The following is a 20,710-nucleotide window of genomic DNA, read 5'->3' as shown; positions in this document are numbered from 1 at the left end:
CTTTACCATGTAAAAGCGACACCAGTCTGCCGAAACCCGGGATCGAACCAGGGACCTTTAGATCTTCAGTCTAACGCTCTCCCAACTGAGCTATTTCGGCCTGTACACTGCGAATAACACGTCATGGCATTCGGTGTACACATTAAAATACATAACATGATACATAATCTGATTATACATCACAGAAATGGCTGTCGACTTAATTTACATATAACCCTCGGGGACAGAAATGAATCCCATTTGGCCAATTGAGAGCTTCGGTTGTCACTCAATACTTAAACAACTGTACAACACAGTTTGGCAAACAAGTCTTCATCTGATTATTAATTTGTAATCTATTTAATCACTGCACCATGACATTCTCACATTTAAAAGCCACACTGATTTGCCGACACCTGTGATCGAACCAGCGACCTGCAAATAATTGTTTGACAATTGCCTTGTCTGTTGGTAGATGGTAAAAATGTTAAAAATTCAAGTGATTTCTACTTATCTTTTATTATGAGTCAGTTTTAATACATAACTGCAAAGACTGTTTACTGCAATTTTGGCGAACAAGTGTACATCAAATTATGAATTAACCCTATGAACTGATAATCAATGCAATCTTTTCACATTGGCAGCATCTAAAAGCGACACCAGTCTGCCGAAACCCGGGATCGAACCAGGGACCTTTAGATCTTCAGTCTAACGCTCTCCCAACTGAGCTATTTCGGCCCATATGGCACGAAAAAAACGCTATAAAAATATATATTTTCTGTACAATGTGGAAATAATGTGTTATGATGCGACTTATTGTTATATCGACATCATATTTACACGGTTACCCATCAGATGGCCACTACCGCAGACATGTCATAGCGACTCAGTCCAACAAGCACTGATGCCTAAATGTAAAACGACACATGCTTTATTCATCTTTTGAAAACCAACATTATGTGACTTTTTATTGCCATGTTTGTGTCATATTTCACAGTCGCTTTCGACCATAGACTGCACTGAGCGTCGGACGCACAGGACGTTGCAAAGAGCGCGTCGTGACGTCACCACGTAAGACTGAATGAGGCGTCATCCTTTCTGATGCAGAGCGGCACGGCGGCCTTTCTTTGCTGCTCTGCATTTCCTCCCGTCTTACCGCTCTAACCCCTGGATTTCAGCCCTTTTTAAAAAAAATTAACCATGACACAAAGGTGGCTACGTCTCGCCGCTTGCCTGCTCTTTCTGGCGGCTGCAAGCCTGGAGGTTTCCGCGGACGGTTTGGTGAACGAGGATGTGAAGAGGACAGTAGACCTAGGCACTCATCTGGCCAAGATCACTGCGGAGATCGTGCTATCCAACCAGGGACACTCTGCCGTCCACAGCTTTGTCTTAGCTGTGGAGGCTGACCTGGCCCCGCACCTAGCGTACATCGGAGCTTCGGTGAGTCAAACACCAATGAATGAAACAGCACGAACGCCTCTACCTGTAACCGGCTAGCTAGCTTTAGCCTGCTAGCTACTTTTTGTAATGAGCTACACACATCTCTTGACTGCAAACAACTTGCGGCTCGTATGATTGTTTTGCTCTTTGAAGTGACTGCAGCAGAGGTGCAGAGGTTAATAGCATGCCACCTTAAAAACTTGCAATGTGATTTTTGGATGCATGGACGCACAGCTACTAGCTATGAAATGCAATTCAATGAGCTACTGCGAGCAATGAGCTGGGAAGTCAATTAGCCACAGTTAGCCAGCGGCGGCTACTATCGCAGATATATACTGCTAACTGCAAAGCATTCACGCCAGCTCATGGAATATAGTTAGTAACTCAGATCTAATATATCTATTCTGGGTTGAGTTACTACCAATGTGGATAACAGTGAGTTCACTTCCGCAGGGCTCCACGCTCTGTCAGCGGCTGAATGACACGTATGCGCTGGGCAGCTCACTTCCGTGTGTGACTGCGCACAGGCCTGCCCCCTCCAGTATGAATGAAACTCTCAATGTTCTGTTTTCAGACAGAATCATAAGCTACGCGCGATTTCTTCTGGGCATTATCATCCGTTGCATTATAACGCTAAGATATTTCTTGTATCTGGCTTGTCAGTCAAGCTAAGTCACTGTCTTTGGCTTTGTTAGAAAGCTGTTTTGACACAGAAAGAATCATATCGAGAAGATGAGCCTGGCGTCAAAATGTCGGTATGAATGAGACTTTTCATCTGCTATAACGTGTTTTGTCCATCCACTTGCCCCACGTGTTGATATGACCCTTTCAGTTTACCCAAAATGCACTTTTGAAATCTTTCTCCAGTGAATTATTAGAAAACTGATGACACATGTTGCTCGTTTCTGTTACTGTGCCATATACATTAAACTGGTGCAGTTTTGTTATCAAAAACAGTATTACGATCCTGTTGCTTAAATTCGGTTATGGAAAAAATTTTGATGCGCAAAGATTAGAAGTTACAACGTGGCTTAACATTATGACACCTGGAGTGGACTTTTAAAAAAGGATTTGTTTGCAGTGTTTTGCAGAGCTCCAAAGTGTTTTCCAGCCCTGAAAATTTCATTTAGAAGGCACTTCTTCAATATGATGTTTATATGAATTACATTGTAAGTTTTGTACTTTCATTTCCAGCTGTCGTGTTAGAAAAGGCATCTGCATTGAGAGTGCACTGAGTGGTAGAGTAAACATATTAACCTAAATGATTAACAGTTTTCAACCAGTGCTCCTCTCAGCAACGTCACAGTGTATTCATTTTAAAGACACCATGCTCAAACAGCTTTGTTTTCTTAGGTGAAGGGTGATGAAGAGGAGGATGGCATACTTGAACTCGAGCAGACAACAATTCAGGGTCAAAGGTAAGTGGTAAAACTTGTCATCTAAACAGATTCACCTGTATAAACTGACACACTGTTTGTAGTGCATTTGAATAATATTTTCCTTTAAGGTCCGTAACTGAGTGAACTAACTCAGAAGCATCTGAGTACTGTTTCTGATAAAACTTTGCAAATGTGCTCTACCTTTAGCCTGGGAAATGCAAGACCAGCTTTAATGTCCCACAGCTTGAGCAGTCAAAAAGTCAGAACACATACTGTCCTGTTAAACTGATTCCTTCAGTCCAGTGACTTTAAATCTGAAAATAAATGGATTAGAAACACAAAACCATCATTTTCTTTAAAGCAAAACTGCATTTTATGTGAAGCAGATATTTTTTAGCACCAGCTTTAATATCATTCTGCATATTCCTCTTGCTATTGCTCTCCGTCGTCTGTTGTGTAACAGTGGGGAGTTCTACAAAGTGCAGCTGCCCTCCAGTCTGGCTGCAGGTGCTCAGCTGAAAGCGAAGGTGGAGATGACCTTCAGCCATGTCCTGAAGCCCTTCCCCACACACATCACCCAGGCTGAGCGGCAGCTGGTCATCTTCCAGGGGAACCACTACCTGTACTCCCCATATCCCACTCGCAGCCAGACCACGCGTGTCCGCCTGGCCTCCAAGACTGTGGAGAGCTACACCAAGCTGGGCAACCCCAGTAAGACCGATGAGATAATTGAGTACGGCCCTTTCCGTGACGTTGCTCCGTTCAGCGAGGTACAGCTCAGACCAGATCAAGATGCTCCGAAGGAAGCTGCAGAACAGCTACTAACAACTTTTTTTTCCCTCTACTATCCAGGATACAATGAAGATCCACTATGAAAACAACACACCCTTCCTCACCATTAGCAGCATCACTCGCACCATTGAGGTGTCTCACTGGGGCAACATTGCTGTGGAAGAGACCATTGACCTGAGGCACACAGGAGCCATCCTGAAGGGCCCCTTTTCACGTTACGATTACCAGCGTCAGTCAGACAGCGGCATCTCATCTGTCAAGTCCTTCAAGGTTTGTTGTTTTACGTAAAAACCAGTGATTTGCTTTCACTTTTTGCGCGATAGTTATGATGACCATAACCTTTCTCCCCAACAGACTATCCTTCCCGCCTCGGCCCAAGACGTTTACTACAGGGATGAGATTGGTAACATCTCCACCTCCCATCTGCAAGTTCTGGATGACTCAGTGGAGGTGGAGGTCAGGCCTCGTTTCCCCTTGTTTGGAGGCTGGAAGACCCACTACATCATCGGCTACAATCTGCCTAGCTATGAGTACCTCTACACCCTGGGTGAGTGGATTTCTCATATTCCTAAGGAGAGAATATTTGAAACAGATAATTAAAACAAAATCAATGTCAAAGGCTGCTTCAGCAGTGGAGACGCTTCCTGTCATGATAATTTGAACACGTCAATCCAAATTGCTGAATCCCAGGATGTGTTTGCTTATATGAGGTGTCATTTTATGCCCCCAGGTGACCAGTATGCACTGAAGATGAGACTGGTTGACCATGTGTATGATGACCAGGTCATCGACTCCCTGACTGTGAAAATCATCCTGCCAGAGGGGGCCAGGTAAGTGTTTGCAAGCAAAATCTACAGAGTGCAGATGTTTGCAATGGTTGGTGTTGATTTCTGTTATTTCCCCGTCTTGTCTTATCAGAAACATCAATGTGGAAACTCCTTACAAAATCACTCGCATGCCAAACCAGCTGCACTATACATATCTGGATACTTTCGGCCGACCAGTGCTGGTTGCCACCAAGAACAACCTGGTGGAGCAGCACATACAGGATGTTGTGGTAAGATGAGATACATTAAAAAAAAAAAAGGAATTCAGTCATGCTATAGAATATACATACATTATGTAAATGATATATTGCAGCAGATTTGCAAGTTTGACTAATACAAGATGTATGTTGTTATTAACCACAGGTCCAGATATGTTGAAGCTAGTCTGCAGAGTGTAGAGGTGCTTTTTAGCTTTGACAAATGTCAGAAAATACTCATATACACTAAATACTCTAAAGTAATTGTTTGAAGCAGGAGTCAAACTGTTACAGACTGATTGAACTATTTCACAACTGATGTCTCTGAGCTTTTTTCTCGCACCACCTTTAGATGTGAACCCTAAACACAAGAATGTTCTTTAGTTGTACTGATGGTATGAAATTGTTTTTTTTTAATTAGTCCTTGAGTCACAGGATAAACCTGCTTGTGCAACAGGCCACAGGCAATCTTCTACGAAGAGCTGCTACCACTATGTTTCTGTTTAGCTATACTGCACATTGATAATACATTTCTCAACTTGTGTGTCGTCTTGGTGTAAACTGCCAAAATAAACACATGCAACACTTTACATTCATGAGGCTTTTCCCAGCAAATGTTTTGTAGATTTGTTATGACCTGATTTATCAGTTATCAGAGTAGTATTTTAATAACTATTCAAATTACAGCTAGAGTAAATTACAGTCTGGATGTGGAACGTTTAAGTTTAGGGGAAAACATAACTTGTAGGCAGTAAATGCTAAACAACATTTCAGTCGGAAACATGCTTTTGCACTGATATTTTTAATCCGTTCATTAATAGTGCAAATGTGAAACTGTATTTGTAAATCTGAATAAATAAATCTTCTCTTTGATTCCAGGTTCATTATAACTTCAATAAAATCCTGATGCTGCAGGAGCCTCTCTTGGTTGTCGGGGCTTTCTACATACTCTTCTTCACCGTCATCATCTATGTACGTCTGGACTTTGCCATCACAAAGGTATGAAGACACTTGTGTTTTTCTTTTAAAGACAGCCTGTTGGCCTCATTAAGCTGCCAGTAGGCATATTACTAAATTCAATTAATTCTTGCCATTTCACGCAAATGTGTATTTAAATCTGTTTCCATTCTCTCGTCTCTGCTCAGGATCCCGCGGCCGAGGTGCGGATGAAGGTGGCCTCCATCACAGAGCAGGTGCTGACTCTGGTCAACAAACGTCTCGGTCTGTACAGACACATGGACGAGGTGGTCAACCGTTACAAGCAGTCCCGCGACACGGGGGCGCTCAACAGCGGCCGGAAGACCCTGGAGGCCGACCACCGCGCTCTCACCAACGAAATAAGCTCGCTGCAGGCCCGCCTCAAGGCCGAGGGCTCCGACCTGGCTGATAAGGCAAGTGACGTAGCTGGTGTTAGTGAATTGTTACAAGTTAATACAGCAGTGATGTGAACTTCTCTGTCTGTGTTGTCAGGTCGGGGAGGTGCAGAAGCTGGACGGCCAGGTGAAGGACCTGGTGTGCCGCTCCTGCCAGGAGGCGGAGCGGCTGGTGGCAGGTAAAGTCAAGAAGGAGGCTTACATTGAGAGCGAGAAGACTCTGACCAGCAAGAGACAGGAGCTCGTCAGCCGCATCGACAGTCTTCTGGATGCCCTCTAAACTACTCCTGCCACTCTAACACACACAGACAGACACACCAACGCCCCTTCTGCAACAAAAAAAAAACAACTATTTGTATGAGAATTAAATGAAATGTGACTCATGCCTACACATTTTTTTTTTTTTACCATTTTTGCATCCAGACATGGACAATTAACATCTCATCTTACAGTGGTGATGGGTTTATCCAAACACTTGTGCCTTGTGATAAACTTGAGATCACTGCTTGCTCAGTTCTTGAGCAGCGACGTCACAACTTTTTGTTTTTGAGTTGAGCGACTCCGACATGTTGTCACATTGGGTTCAGACGTGACTGTTTGTTTTCATGCTAAATCTGAAGTCTTTCTTTTTTCACTCTAAAGTATGTTTGGTTAAGGGACTGTTTTTTGAAATTAGCTGAAGGGCCCACGTGTTTTCGGTCTCATGTCTTTACTCACATATACTGTATTCTAAAACCGAATCAAAGATGGTCTTTTTCAATCTTATCTCTTTTGCACTTACAACTTTTTTTCTACTCGCCCACGACTGACATTTGTTTTTGAACAAATTTGAAGCTCTGATTCTGTGTCATCCCAAATTCTTGTCTTTGATGTTCCTCACTTGTTTTTTCTATATTTTGTATAATTTTTTTCTTGTTTGTTCTTTTTTTTTTGTAAGTGGGGTTTTTTTGGCTGTGAGATTAAAGAATAAAAGAGATTAGACTGTATGCGAGGAGAGACATGGAAGATGGAAAACATATTTGTGAAATGGGAAATGATATGGAAAGCTGTCAAATTTGAAATAAAGTTTTGAGAAAGTCATCTTTTAGTATGTTTATTCAGATTACACAGCAGGTTTATAAGGGTGGTGTTTTAGGCTGTGGTTGCTGTTGAATAGCTTTTTTTTTGCTTCATAAGTTCACTATTTGCGACAGAAAGGTGCTTCCTTCTTCACCTCATTTAATAGAGGATACACTGGTCCATCTTTATGACACTAGTTAATGCCGTCGCTTACTTCAGCAACATTCAAAGCAATGCACCGTCCACAATCACATCACTGACATCCACTGTTGCATGATTATCAAGTGTTCTCGAATTCTACTAGAACTGCAGTTGTTTTTTTCCTCTGAAATCTCCTTGGCATTTCTTGACTTCATGACATTTTCCATGGAAGTCGAACTGCTTTTTTCTGTTCAATTGCAAATCTGCCCTTTTGACTGGTACGGGAGTGAATTTGGGGAAGCAGTACCTTTGGTTCATCAAAAGAGGGCATGCTTGTGTCAAGAAGCACCACTTAATCATATGGGAGGCTTTTTTTTTTTTTTTTGAAAATCGTCAACAACACGACCACTGCATTTTGACTCTGTCAGTGCCATTGAATACGCTGCTGACCAACAGATAAAAATAAAAATATGTCATCCGAACATCCTACAATAAGCCTAAAATAAGAATGAGCCACATTTGCACCGTGACTTGTCCCTCTTTAAACACTGGCACCTTAGTGGGAATTTCCTGCACATTGTTGCCCTCCTCATTTCAGAGAAACCCCACCTATCACCCTCTCCTTGCCAGTCAGCCGAGCAGCTGATCTGCCTCGATCGCAGTCGCAGCCCAGGACAAACACTAGGGTCAGTCTGAGGTCATCGCTTTCCCTCTGAGGTCACCAGAGGTCCTGGCAGGTCATTTCCTGCTCCATAATAACAGCCCAGTTCCCCTCACAATGACAGCGCTCACATATTGTATGTGCCATACAATAATCATTCTGAAAATACACAGCAGGGAGAAAGCGAAGACAATGTCTGTTAGCACTGATGCTCGATGCTGGTGAAAGGCCACACAATGGCATTTCAATTTGTGTGTTTGTACTTGAGTGGAGATTTGGAGCAGTGAGAGTCGCAGAGTCTCATTCTCACAGGGGAGAACGGCAGGAACACCTCAACACCGGGGACTGTTGACTGAGCTCACGTCTGCTCTGTAATGACGCTGTTGGGTCACACAGAGACACATGAAAACCTGACAAAATTCAATCAGACCTTAAAGGCTTTTCAGAATCAAAAGATGTCCATAAAAATATTTCTTTACCTAATGTTTAGCTAGAATTCATCAAAACGCTCCAGCTCATCGGCCTGCCCGCTCTCCATTTTCAGATCAACTCTTCACATCTTGCAGAGGAATACGATGTGATGGTGACTCATTTTTTAATGCACATCCATTTTAAAATGAATGACCTCAACAGAATGTTTTGGAGCAGGGCCTGGATTTATCGAGTAGCTAAAAGAAAAAAAAATTAACTCAAGTGTATGTAAACAAAAAAAAAGAAGTAAAAATCGTTTCCTCTCACTCTTACTCAGTACATGATACTCACTGTTCTTCTGCAGAGTGGTGCAGTAAATATGTACACAGTTACTTAGGAACAAAAACAGTTTAAAAACACTGATGGATTGACATTTTGGGAAGGAAAAGGCCCTGCACAAGTCCTATATCTGCAAGATTTGCTGTTTTTTTTTTTTATTCTAGAGTTTTAGAAAGAATTGTTATGTTTTCACTCAAGCATATAGTTTGCATGTAAAGGCTAGTTATAAAATGTAGATATATTTAATTTTAGGAGACCGTCAGAGGCCTCTGAAGTTGGTTCAAATGGGATCTAAAATGGCTGCAGTCAGAAAAAATACTGTTCAGAAAAGATTGGAAGAATAGATTTAATGTGGCACAGGGATTGTTTCCAAACTACAGAAACAGACAAATTGAAAAAAAGGGATTGAAGTTTGAAGGTTTTTAACCAATTTGTGAAACAGACATTTGGATTGTGAAATGTTAATTTTATGTATTCTAGGCTTGTTATAATGATTCTACCAGACCTTAAATAAAACTTAAAATATGCAGGTACTACACTCTAAATATTGCAAATAAAACAGTTGATAGACTGTTTTTGAACATTTTTGTCCATTTGAATTCTTTTGTTAAATATACTAAAATATGACATTTAAATGAAGCTTCCCCAAATGAAAGAACATGAGTTTCATGAGAGATGCCACTGTGCTAAGCTGAGCTACTTAGCAGGACAAGATTGTTCTTACTTTTTTGTTGTGATTTAAGATTTAGATCTTTTAATTCAAAAAAGATCAAATTTGATTAATTTCAGGAAAACTAAACTGTAAGGCTACCTCACCAATGATCCTTGCTTTAACTTGTAATTTGATTTTTACTTCTTTTTTCTCTTTTATTTTGTCCAAAACTGCATAGCCATATTTTCATACATGTCAGATTCTGTTCAGTTTTAACTAATATGTTATTACTTGTGGCCAATCCAAATATGATTAATCATGCGATCATCATCTGTAAGCGTTTGTAAGTCTTGACGATAAATGTGCCTTATTCCTCACTTTCACAGAGCTTTTTCAGCCCTGCTACTCCACCTGCTACCACCTGCCTCGTACGGAGGCTTTACTAAATGTGACTGGACCTTGAGGCTTATGTCACACACCATTTTGTTAATGCATTTACTTCCCCATATGAATGCTGCATCACTGAGAGGGCATTTTCTTGTTGTGGCCGATTGGAGACCTTTCAGTCTTTTCAGTTCTAACCCAGGATATGATTACCGGTCGCAGAAGAGCTGCGGTTTATCTGTTGGTGAAAACCGAGCAGAATACTGTTTAAACCGGAATTCATGTGCAGCACTGTATCCTGATGTGGCAAACAGTGTGTGTGTGTGTCTGTATCCTATGTGTGTGTGTGTGTGTGTGTGTGTGTTTGAGGTGGATGGTGGGGTTTGTGCAGGGTGTTGGACTGGTTGGGCCATGTGGTTGAGCTGTCATGGTCCCCCTCAGGCCCCTCAGGGATGATTATTATCTTCCTTTTCTGAAGTATAGTAATGATGCAGAGTGTGTTCTTTCTTTATCTGCCAGAAATAATGAATATGCAAAAAAATGTGGAGTCAAACTAGATATCAGTTGAAGGGGTAATCCACAAGTCCTGGGTCTTGTGACGTGGCGGTGATTGATTACATTGAGGGCTCACCTGCAGTACTCTCCCTCTTAATCTTTCTTGCTCTAAAATATACACACACAATCACACACGCATACGCACAAAGACGGAGGCAGAAGTCACCAGTCAGGGAACAATATCCTGCTCAGAAGACCCTTCACAGCACACTCTCATAAATCACTGAGACAGAGCCACCACCCTCACTGTCAGCATGTTATTATGCACACTCTCAGGTCCACGTTCCTCACGACACACATTCATCCAATTCACCCACTCGTGCTACTCAGCCATAAAAGGATGTCATCAAAAAGAAGAAATACGAGTCGAAATCTAAACGCTAACCTCCAACACACACACCTCACCTGCATTGACTCCCTCTGGCTCTGCTTAAAACACACATCATTACAACGGGAGCTCTGTGTGCCGCGGCCCTCTGCACCGGCCATTCCTCAGTGACAGGGTGCTGGGAAGAGGGGATGAGAGGCTCCGAAGGGCGAGGTGAGGGGTGGATGAAAGCCCCGCGGCTCAGGTCCTCCGGCTCTGCGTCCTGTGCAGGTGGCAGGTGTGATGTGGCCGGGTGCAGAAGCGTGAGGGCGAGGAAGAGGAGGACAATGAAGGGATCTGTAGCCCTCGTTGCAGCTGCAAGAGGCGGGGAGGAGCAGGGCTGACAGATAAGACAGTCCGACAGTCAGAGGAAGGGAAGGACAGTGTGGGGAGAGCAGAGATGGAGATGGGACTTCAAACAGAGGATTGGGCCATGGGTGCAGAGAGACACATTCTTGTCTGGCATGGAGGAGGTGGGAAAGATGGATGGCATAAAAAAAATTTAAAAAACCTCCGCAAGAACCAAAGACCACAGACGTGTTCCTCATGTGCGGATGTTTACATCGCGCACACTTTTGCACAAATCCTCTGTACTCTCCCTATATCTGTGTGCATACTGATGTCAACCTCCCTCTCTGTATGGATTTGTATTGATGAGACAGTAATCCCCTTCCCTTGCCGCCCTTGTGTGCAACTGTCCACAGCTCCCACTAAGACCCACTGATCTCTGCCACATGGCGCTCCATCAAAGCACTGATGGTCATGCCTCTCAGGGCAAGTTTTGCCAAAAAACGCGCCCATGTGGCTCATGTATGTCCCTCAGTGCAGAGGATAAGCTGCAGATGAAGGTCTGACGCTGCGTTAGACTTTGTATCATCTTGGATCACATGAAGACAAGTGAAACAAAGCTGCCCTCTGTTTAAAAGCACTCTCCTTTGAGCGCGTGCACAGACACATACACGTTTCCTACTTTCTCTATCGGACCTGATTAGAGTGACAGGGGCACTTCCCATTGGCTGTGAGAGTGGCCCTCTCCTTCCCAGGGCAGCCAATTTCCCCTACTCCAGAGCTGATAGGAAACTTTGATTGTCCACTGAGCTCAGGAGAGACAAAGAGATTTTTCCTCTTGCAATCCACATATCGCTCCATCACATCTCTTCCTACAATATCCCTTCCCACTTGCTCTCTCCTCCTTTCCTCTGCCATCTCTCCCTCTTGAATTTTCTTAGCCTTATTTCCATGAACCCATACTCACTTTCTGTTGTGGGCTGCACATTGCGAGTCCATTAAACTGGCACTGACTGCTTTGATGGGCAGGAAGCTACACTTCATGTGGTGACATCTGCATCCTGTGACACAATCCTACCCCATGTACATGATGTACTCTGTTGGCTTACCACTGTCCTCTAATAGCATTAATACATGAGCACAGGCAGGTGCTACCAAAAGCATTTGCATACTAGTGTGTATTCATATTGGGTGTGAAGTGAACTCAGAAAGACGGGGGCGGTCAGAGTAAGCGAGGCGTCTAAACATGTGGAGAGAACCAACAGGAAACATCTCCCCCTTTCTCTCTGGCCCTCCCTGAGAACACACTTCCTGTCAGCACTCCTCTAACGTCCTGTCCAGCCACCGGGAATCCCAGCTGGAACATTCCAGCTGTGCTCGAGTCTCCCTCCCTGCTTCATTATTACAGTTTCTTTGTTGTTCAATCCTTCAGAGACATTCATGCAAATACAGTGGATTCAGAAAGCAGTATGCAGACCCCTTCATGTCTGGCACAACGTCATGTTAAATGGAAAAAAGTTGCCATTTTTGTGCACCAATCTGCACTCAATAACACAGTCAACATGGCAAAATGAAAACATATGTTTTCAGTTGAAATCTCTCATTCACAAAATAATTCAAATATTATGCTGTGGCAATCTAAACTATAGTCCAGTACATCCATTTAGCTTTAGTATTAATTCAGATTTATCTCGACCTTCATTGGAGTAATAAAAATAAGGTCCCATAGTTTACACTAAAACATATTAAAGCAAAACCTCTGTGGTAAAGTTATGGCGAGACGTAGATCATGAGAAGAGTTTAAAACCAACTTCCTAGGAGCACAACAACCTCACTGATTGTGGAACAAAAGCAGATGGGAACCATCAAGACTCTTTATGGTGTTAGTCCCCTCTAAAAACTCCCTGACTAAGGGCCTTAGTCTGGTGACCAGGAACCTACTAACAGTCCCTAAGAGGGTTAGGTCCTCTGCATAGATAGGAGAGCCTGCTGGAAGGATGACCATCTCAGTGTTAGTCCATCAATCAGGCAATGATAGAAGAGCAGCGAGACAGAAATCACTACTGAGTAAAAGACATGTGACAGCTAACTTGCAAGTGCAGCTAAAAGACTCTGAGAGCACAAGGAAACCGATTCTTTGGTCTGATAAATCATAATCTGTACTACTTGAAAAAAAAACTCTAGGCACACACCATGCGCTGCTCATCACATGGCAACAGCATGCCTAAGGGTGAGGCATGGTGGTGGCACCATCATGGTATGGGTATGCTTCTCAGTGACAGGGAGACACTGAAAGAAGAATGAGGGCAGCCAAAGACAGAAGAAAGCCTGCTGTGGTGTGCAGTGACCTGAGACTGAGGTGACGGTTCACCTTTCAGCAGTTATTTCAGCAATTATTAGAAACAAAAATCCAAGACAACACTGAGGGAACTTCAAGACTGTTTTTCAGTGGCCCAACAAAAGCCCAGACTTAGACCAAACAGAACATCCATGGAGAGATGTGATGGAAGTTCTATGAAGTACTATGAACTTCATGGACACTTCCCACCCAGTCTGATGAAGCTTGACAGGATCTGCCAGGAGGAAGGGGATAAACTGTCTAAATCCACTTGTGCAAAGCTTGTAGAGATTTTCCCAAAAAGTCAAAGGGGCTTCTACAAAGTATTGAATTAAGGTCCAGAACCGAAAACAGAAGTTCAGTTGCTTTTCACTGGAACTCTTAGGATTACCATGACCTGGATGACGGATTCTTCTGAGATATACTGTATTATGGTTCCAAATTTGCATGTAAATTAGATAGTTTGGGGTTTTTGTCTGATGAATTTGCAAACATTTTTTACACTTTGATATTATGGGTTATTGAGCATCAAGTAAAGACTGCAACACAAGTGTGAAAATGAAGGACCTGAATGAATTCATATATGCAGCATTGCACACCTCTACCAAAGGCTGCTCTGGCACTACATCCCCTCGTCACCAGGGGTCGCTACATAACAGCACATTTACCTCCCGCACAACTGTCTCTCCTGCAGTGTGAAAGAGGCCGCCTCAGTTCTGGGGATAAGGCCTAATGGGCTCGGCTGTCTCCTCAGCGGGCTCTCATTTACATGAGTTTTTTTTTTTTTTTTCTCGCACAGGAAAATGCGCAGCGCCATTAGTCTAATGGCATTAAATGAAATGGCACATGCATGTTTATGAATGTGCCCTCACGCTGGGGCCATATGGCGGGGAGAAAAGGCAGGTTTGGTGACTTTGTGTATGACCTTTTCGGAAAGAGAGCTAATCCCGAGCTATAATAGACTCCGGGACCGATATGGAAAACTGCTGCACCGTTATCTCGGTTGTCTAGGAGACCATCAGAGCACCGGGGCCGGTGGAGATGCCACGGTATTAAAAGGGGAGTGTGTGTTTGTGTGCGTCTATTGGAAAATGTTTTCTTTTTGGTCGTAAGTGTCACTCATAAATGCTGCATTACATCGCATGCTCGATTATGGACGTGCTACCATTTACCTGCCTCACAGTTTATATGTTGTTTTTTTTCCAGCTTGTTGAAATTATAAAAGTAATTCTGTAGGAAAAGGTCTGTCATGAGAAGTAGGGGGGCCGCGCTCTGGTCGTTATTCGTTAAATTAAACCGCACTGGCCTGACATCAATTATAAAATTTAGGATGTCTGCTATGTCTTAAATTGTAGTGGACACACTGTTCAACCAAATGCCACAGCAGTTAGTGGAAATGATAACACGGGCCTGTGAAGTGAGGCCCGTTTTGCTGTGCAGAGAAAGCAGGCCTACTGACCAGACAAAACCAAATCAGAGGAAACTAACGGTGCATGTTAAGCGGCTTATCCTGTTGTGGAACTGAAGATAATGCTATCATGTTTCGATGTGTTTATTAGGACGGAATCATTTTCACAAGTGCAATTATTGTTGGGAATTGAGCTTGTGCTGTCAGATGGTCTAGATTGTTTTTTTTTTTTAGAAAGTCATATTTAATTATAAATCAATCCATTAGAAACTGTACTCAAGCTAGTTAGTAAATATGTGACAATAATATCTCGTTTTCTGAAAACTCGTAAAACAACCAAGATTTTGAAGAAAAAAAAAAGGTGGCCTAAATTTCAAAACATGGACTTCCTCTATCCTATAATAGATTAAACTAATCAGACAGATAGGCATCATATCACAGTGATGTACGTTTAATATAGCTTGTATTGATATGTAAAGTGTGTGTACCAGTGGTCTGGCCAATAAAGTCCCTCCAAAGCCAAATAGAGCCAAATATTGGCTGCACCGCTGCAGCGCGTAAAACGTGTAAATATGTCTCATTCCCTGCGCCTATCTGTCTCTATCAACGTGCGGGATCTCCCCCCCACAAATGATGCATTAGATGCATTGAATGTATTTGTTGTGCAAGTTTGAAAAGGCGGCGATAATCTGGGAGTGAGAGATAAGGAACACCAATTTATTCAGCAGCACTTTGGACCCCGCTTCCAGCCTCGGTCGGTGCTGACACCCCCAGCAGTTTGCTGATAACGATTAGGCCATTTATTATCTTCACAGAGAACAAAGATTGCGTGGTGCCGATGAAATATTACCCCTGGTAATAATCAGAAGGAGAAGGGCCCTGGCATCTAATGCAGTGTGCATATAATATCTTTGACGAAAACCGTGCACATATAAACACACACACACACACACTCACACTGTGCAGTCTGTGCAGAACATGCAGAAAATTGATTAACAAAACAAGCGCAGGCAGACACAAATATAACATGAAGCTGTGCTGTGAATTAGATTTATTGAGAGAGATAAACGTTTTCTTTTTATATAATAATAATAACAATAAAAATAATAATAATAAGTCAGTGTCTAAAATTGTTGAAATAAAAATGTATTTAATAAACAAAAGTTTATTTGACATCAGATCTTAACCTGATTGATTTCTTTTGAGAATTGGTGTCAGATCTAAAAGATTACAAAGATCCCACTGCCATCATTCTAAACTCCTAATATTCTAATTAACTTAATTTCAAAAGGCATAAATGCTGACTCAAATTTATTGCACAGCTTATTAATACTAATTTTAAATATGGACTAGTTTACCAAAAAAAAAACTAAAACAAACAAAAAAACATCATATAAATAGAGCAGATGGTCAAAAGCCAAACTACTCATCCTGCTTTTCTCTTTTCTTTTACAGTCCACATTATAATAATGATCATACATATACTTTCAAGAAAAAGTCAAAAACCTACTTGGAGTCTTTCTGGGTCAAAACACTTTTTTTTGGAGGAAACCATAAAGTGCTTTCAGACTATTATTTGTTCTTGATACTGAGCATGTTTCTGTCCCATTCTGTGGACAAATGAAACAACAGCTCTCACATCTTTGCTCTGCTGATTTTAAACATTAAAACAAATGTCACTAATTCAGTCAGACTTCACATTTCTTTCTGTTTTTTTTTTTCCTTCCTCTTCTTCTTTGGTTTAATTCTTTTCTTTTCTCCCTCTTTTTGTGTGCACTCTGGGGAGCACGAGCCCCGAGTTGCAGAGGTCCTCGCGCCTCTTGCACCTGCCTGCGAGCTCACGGCGCCGCGCACGAGCCCAGGTCGCGTGCAGGAGATTTTAGAGGCTTTGCATGTTTTACAGAAGTTGTTGTTCCGATGTGGGGTTAAAAAGAAAAAAGAAAAGAAAAAAAGAACAGGGAGGGCAGCTTATTTTTCTTCTTTAACACGTTTAAGGCAACGAGGAGGAGGAGGGGGGGAAGGAGGAGCAGGAGGCTAAATCTCGGTGAGTTAATTAGAACTGAGGCTGTCACTTTGGGCCAAATTTAAAATTAAGAAAGTAAAAAAAAAAAAATAGACATAAGAGCATCAAATATTATAAGCAAGCTTGGGTGCTCGTTTTCAGGAATTGATTATTATCCTGCAAAAAGGCGGATTTGGCTCTCCATTTTTTTCCTCTTTTGGCTTTGTTTAGAATGATTTTGCATCTGGAGACCTTAAGCAGTGCATAGATGGCTCCTTAGCAAATTATTTGGCTTCTTTATCACACCAACAGTCTGTTTAAATGAAATCAAACCTTTAGTTTGCATTAAACAATTAACACAACTGCAGTTGAGTGTAACCCCGTGTGACGTTGATCTTAAAAAAAGATCAAAAATAATGCAGGAAAACATGTCCAAGTTGAACTCTGCTGCTTACCTCTTGGGAGCAGGTATTGCTGCCAGTTTCAGTGTTTAACCGGGACCCGGAAGACAGGCTGCTGGCTGACGTGCCATTACGTTGCTGTGTGCCCGCAGCCTCTCATACAGAAGTTTTTTTTTTTTTTTTTTTTTTGCTCATATTCAGAGAGGTTTGGATAGAGCCAGAGCGGAGGCAGCCTCAGAGCGCAGACACGCACCGCAGTCTGCCGGCTGACGACGCACAGAGAGCGAACAGGCCACCGCTTGTTCCGCACCGTCTCCACAGCATCTTAAAAACAGGGACACCTTTTACGCATCGCTCGCTTATTTTGTGCCGTTATTTTTGTTGTTGTTGTTGTTGTGGCGATAATAGCCGAAGCTCAGGTGGAGTCACTTTCTTTGGTTTGACTCCAAAGCGCAAAAGGGGGGTAAGTGATTTTTATTTTTCTTAAATGCTGTTTTACTCGCTTTTATTCGAACATTTTTAAATATTATCTGGGAATTGTTTTAATTCTTTAAATAACACGCAAGGCAATCCGCAGCTAAGAAGGCAGCAATAACAGCTGTATGTTCCTCCTGGAGCGTTCCCATCCACGTTGTTATGGCAAAAACAAAAAAACCAAAGTCTATTTTGTGCAGCGCTGTTTGAGCATCAGTGTTTCTGACTGTAAAGAATTAAGTTGCAGGCTTTTAATGGTATCTTCACGATCAGCCTGATTGTCTCGGATATTCGGATATTAACTGTAAACCTCCTTGTGATCTGAAAAATAATCGTGCACATCAGTCTTACAATGCAGCAATAAGATGTAGTATTTTTTGTTGTGTTTACTGGCAGCACGATCTGTTTTTTGTTTTCTTTTATTAGAGCACTAACCACATTGTGTTTTCTACATGATGGAACAATAACAACGAGTCCAAATGAAGACATAATTCACCTGTTCACAATAATAACGCGTCTTGCACGCGTGTGCCTGTTTCTAAAATAAATATGAATGTTTAAAAAAAATTGGAAGAATTTCAGGCGGCCATGTAATCAATAATCGGTTTTATGAGCTCGCTTCACGTTGCCGTGGGCAAGGTGCTCCAGTCCTGGAATATAAACCCCTCGATCGCGGAATGGTTTAGTGTATCATCAGCGTTGTATTAGTGACGACAAAAGTATTCAATTGTCACGCTTTAAAATGCATAATGACTCGAGCAATCCTCTTTCATCAGCAGCAGAAAGAGCAATCACATCACTACAATGGTAGAGCAGAGACAGGGGCGGGCTGGGGTCTCCACAGGCACGCAGAAGCTGGAGTGAATACATGGCACCTTTTTTTTTTTTTAACACCAGCCCCCTGTCTCTTACCTGTGCTGCTTTATGTGCATGATTCAAATAACACCAAGCTCTGTGTGTGTGGGCAGCACACAGACAAGACTTTAAAATCAAGGCAGTGAGAAGTCAAATAAATGTACTTTGAATGAATGAATGACTGAATGAATGAACAGATTTTAACACTGACAGTCTCCATACATAAACACTGACAACTGTGCCATACATTTCCAAAAAAAAAAAAAAAAAAATGTTCTGTGGCTCCAGTGAGAGCTTTTGGCTATAAATCTAAGGATCATCTTCTGGTCCATAATCCCTTTTGTTAAGTGTGCAGTCTGTGTGTTATGCCCTTCCCCTTGTCTGAAATGTTATTATTTTGAGCTCAAGCAACTTAAATGGGAGTGAGTGCTGCCCTCGGAGCAGCGTCCAGGCCCCTCTCTCACCAGTTATATGGTCTTGTGTCTGGGTGCTTGTGTCTATAAAGCCCCCCAGTGCCCTGGCTCGATCTAATTAGCCGTGAGTAAAGGGGACAATAATGCTTCAGCTGGTTTGTGTCATTCTCTTCTCTCTGGCTCTGCTTATCTTCACAAGGCCCACTGTGGCCACTGTGGCTCTTCACACTCCTCCTCCCCCAAACACACACAGAGTCACACACCTCCACTCTGGATAATGATGGATGACCGTGCCCAATGGGAACAAACAGGTAGATAAAGCCAATCCCATTTAATAACAGCATGGATCGGAATGATAATCTTGTTGTTCATTAGCCACTGTGGCTGCACAGCGATACAGTTGTTGCACACAGTTCTCACCCAGCTCAGGAGGTGTTGCGAAGAGGGATAGTGTTCTCCAGTCTAGGATAGCATCCCTGGGTGAAACAATACTGCTGTGTCCTTGAGAGAGACCGAGGGAAATCAGCAGCACCCCCCCCTTCCCACCTCACCCTATCCCATCCTCTCCACCAAGCCTCCGTCACCCTCTCCCATCTTTTGTTCCAGCACAGATACAAATGGGATTAATGAAGGTATAAATTACAGAGGGCTAAATCCTGCTGAGTAATCCATTTGGCAAACATGCAAACAACAATGGGGCATGCTGCAGCAGCTACCGTGAGCCCGACCCACTCTCCAAGGCTGTGTGCTTGATGCAGCCAGAATGCACCACAGACTGGCCACTATATACACAGCGACACGCTACAGTGTCCTTTCACTACAAGCCACCAGATAAGGAGCATCACCGGTCAGCCATTCCAGCTCAAACAGAAGGAGTCCTTGTTGCTCCAGGTTCAAACATGTGACAGCAATTCTTCTGCAGCACTAAATTGCGCGCAATTGGTGTATTATTGATGACAGATCCACTGTGAATTAAATTTGTTTGAGGACAATAAACAATAGCACTAGCATGCTGTCACTCCACCTGCAGGCTGTGGTGCTTCTTTTCGCTGGAATGTCACTTATTGGAGCTGCTGGCCCTCTGCTGCTTCACATGCACTAATTTGTTGATTTTAGGAGTTGACAAGCTCAAAGGGCTGAGCTCATCAACTCACTGCCGCTGGCAACCAGCCAGTGATTTAATGACTGATGACTGACACACACGCACGCACACACACACATTTACATGGCAGGTATAACATCAGATTTAGTGTGTTTGTTACCGCGACGAACTGCGTCCGTTTCGAGGCAGCTATGGAGGATCTTTCACCTGGAGAATTTGCCCAGGTATCACAAAGCTGCACGTGACACCCCCTGCAAACTACACCCCCCACCCTCCAGTGGTTCTGTGACGTCAGGTCCCGGCGTCGGCGTGGCGGCCAGTCTGGGCTCCGGCACCCTCCAGTTATACTCTCTGTCAATCACACACACACACACACACACACACACACACACACACACACACACACGCACGCACACACAGCAGCGATACGCGCAAACGGCTGCATGAATTTGCGCACATATATGTACAGATCATTTTACGCGCACACACTGCGGGTAATTCCTCAGTTAAAATCCAATACAACTGAACAGAAATGCGGCCTCGATATTATTTACTATACATATAATTTTCTAGTTCAGGTTTTTGCTTTGTATCATGAGTTCTAATCGAGGGCGTTAGGAGACACTTGGACAGTCACTTCATAGGTGGGGCCCTGCGCCAAACGCCGGTCTGACCAAGTGAGAACCAGGCGCCATTAGTATGCAAACTGTGTTTGATTGCTCTGTCCCCGAGACAAAAACCACTGTTTTCACAAGAGGAATGCCCTTCTACTAATTAAAGACAATTAGGCGCTCCCAACAATGGGGCCAATTTCGGGGTCATAAATCGACTCCTCCTCTGTTGGTTTTAGAGTTGCTGAAAGCGCTGTTTATT

The 20,710-nt window shown here is 42.9% G+C and overlaps 1 protein-coding gene and 2 non-coding genes across 3 annotated transcripts; 1 reads left to right on the top strand and 2 right to left on the bottom strand.

Moving 5' to 3' along the window:
- Positions 1–27: 27 nt before the first annotated feature.
- trnaf-gaa (transfer RNA phenylalanine (anticodon GAA)) lies at positions 28–100 on the bottom strand. Its single transcript has one exon. It is a non-coding gene; the product is annotated as a tRNA-Phe (tRNA).
- A 544-nt stretch (positions 101–644) lies between these two features.
- On the bottom strand, positions 645–717 carry trnaf-gaa (transfer RNA phenylalanine (anticodon GAA)). The gene has a single exon. It is a non-coding gene; the product is annotated as a tRNA-Phe (tRNA).
- Positions 718–1,065: 348 nt separating this feature from the next.
- rpn1 (ribophorin I) lies at positions 1,066–7,067 on the top strand. Its single transcript, XM_008285437.1, has 10 exons — positions 1,066–1,419; positions 2,773–2,837; positions 3,262–3,568; positions 3,651–3,860; positions 3,945–4,137; positions 4,321–4,420; positions 4,509–4,647; positions 5,494–5,613; positions 5,760–6,005; positions 6,085–7,067. The coding sequence occupies exons 1-10, from the start codon at positions 1,180–1,182 to the stop codon at positions 6,265–6,267; spliced, it is 1,803 nt and encodes a 600-aa protein (XP_008283659.1). The 5' UTR covers positions 1,066–1,179; the 3' UTR covers positions 6,268–7,067.
- Positions 7,068–20,710: the final 13,643 nt, after the last annotated feature.

This window comes from Stegastes partitus, unplaced genomic scaffold (assembly GCF_000690725.1).
Source record: "Stegastes partitus isolate 25-593 unplaced genomic scaffold, Stegastes_partitus-1.0.2 Scaffold402, whole genome shotgun sequence".
In the NCBI taxonomy this organism is placed as follows: domain Eukaryota; kingdom Metazoa; phylum Chordata; class Actinopteri; family Pomacentridae; genus Stegastes; species Stegastes partitus.
This window is presented reverse-complemented; position numbering and strand designations above follow the sequence as displayed.

Coding starts and splice junctions, on each gene's coding strand:
- rpn1 (XM_008285437.1), top strand. CDS start 1,180: ATGACACAAAGGTGGCTACGTCTCGCCGCTTGCCTGCTCTTTCTGGCG. Junction 4,138..4,320: donor TGAGTACCTCTACACCCTGG/GTGAGTGGATTT, acceptor TTATGCCCCCAG/GTGACCAGTATGCACTGAAG. Junction 4,421..4,508: donor ATCCTGCCAGAGGGGGCCAG/GTAAGTGTTTGC, acceptor TTGTCTTATCAG/AAACATCAATGTGGAAACTC.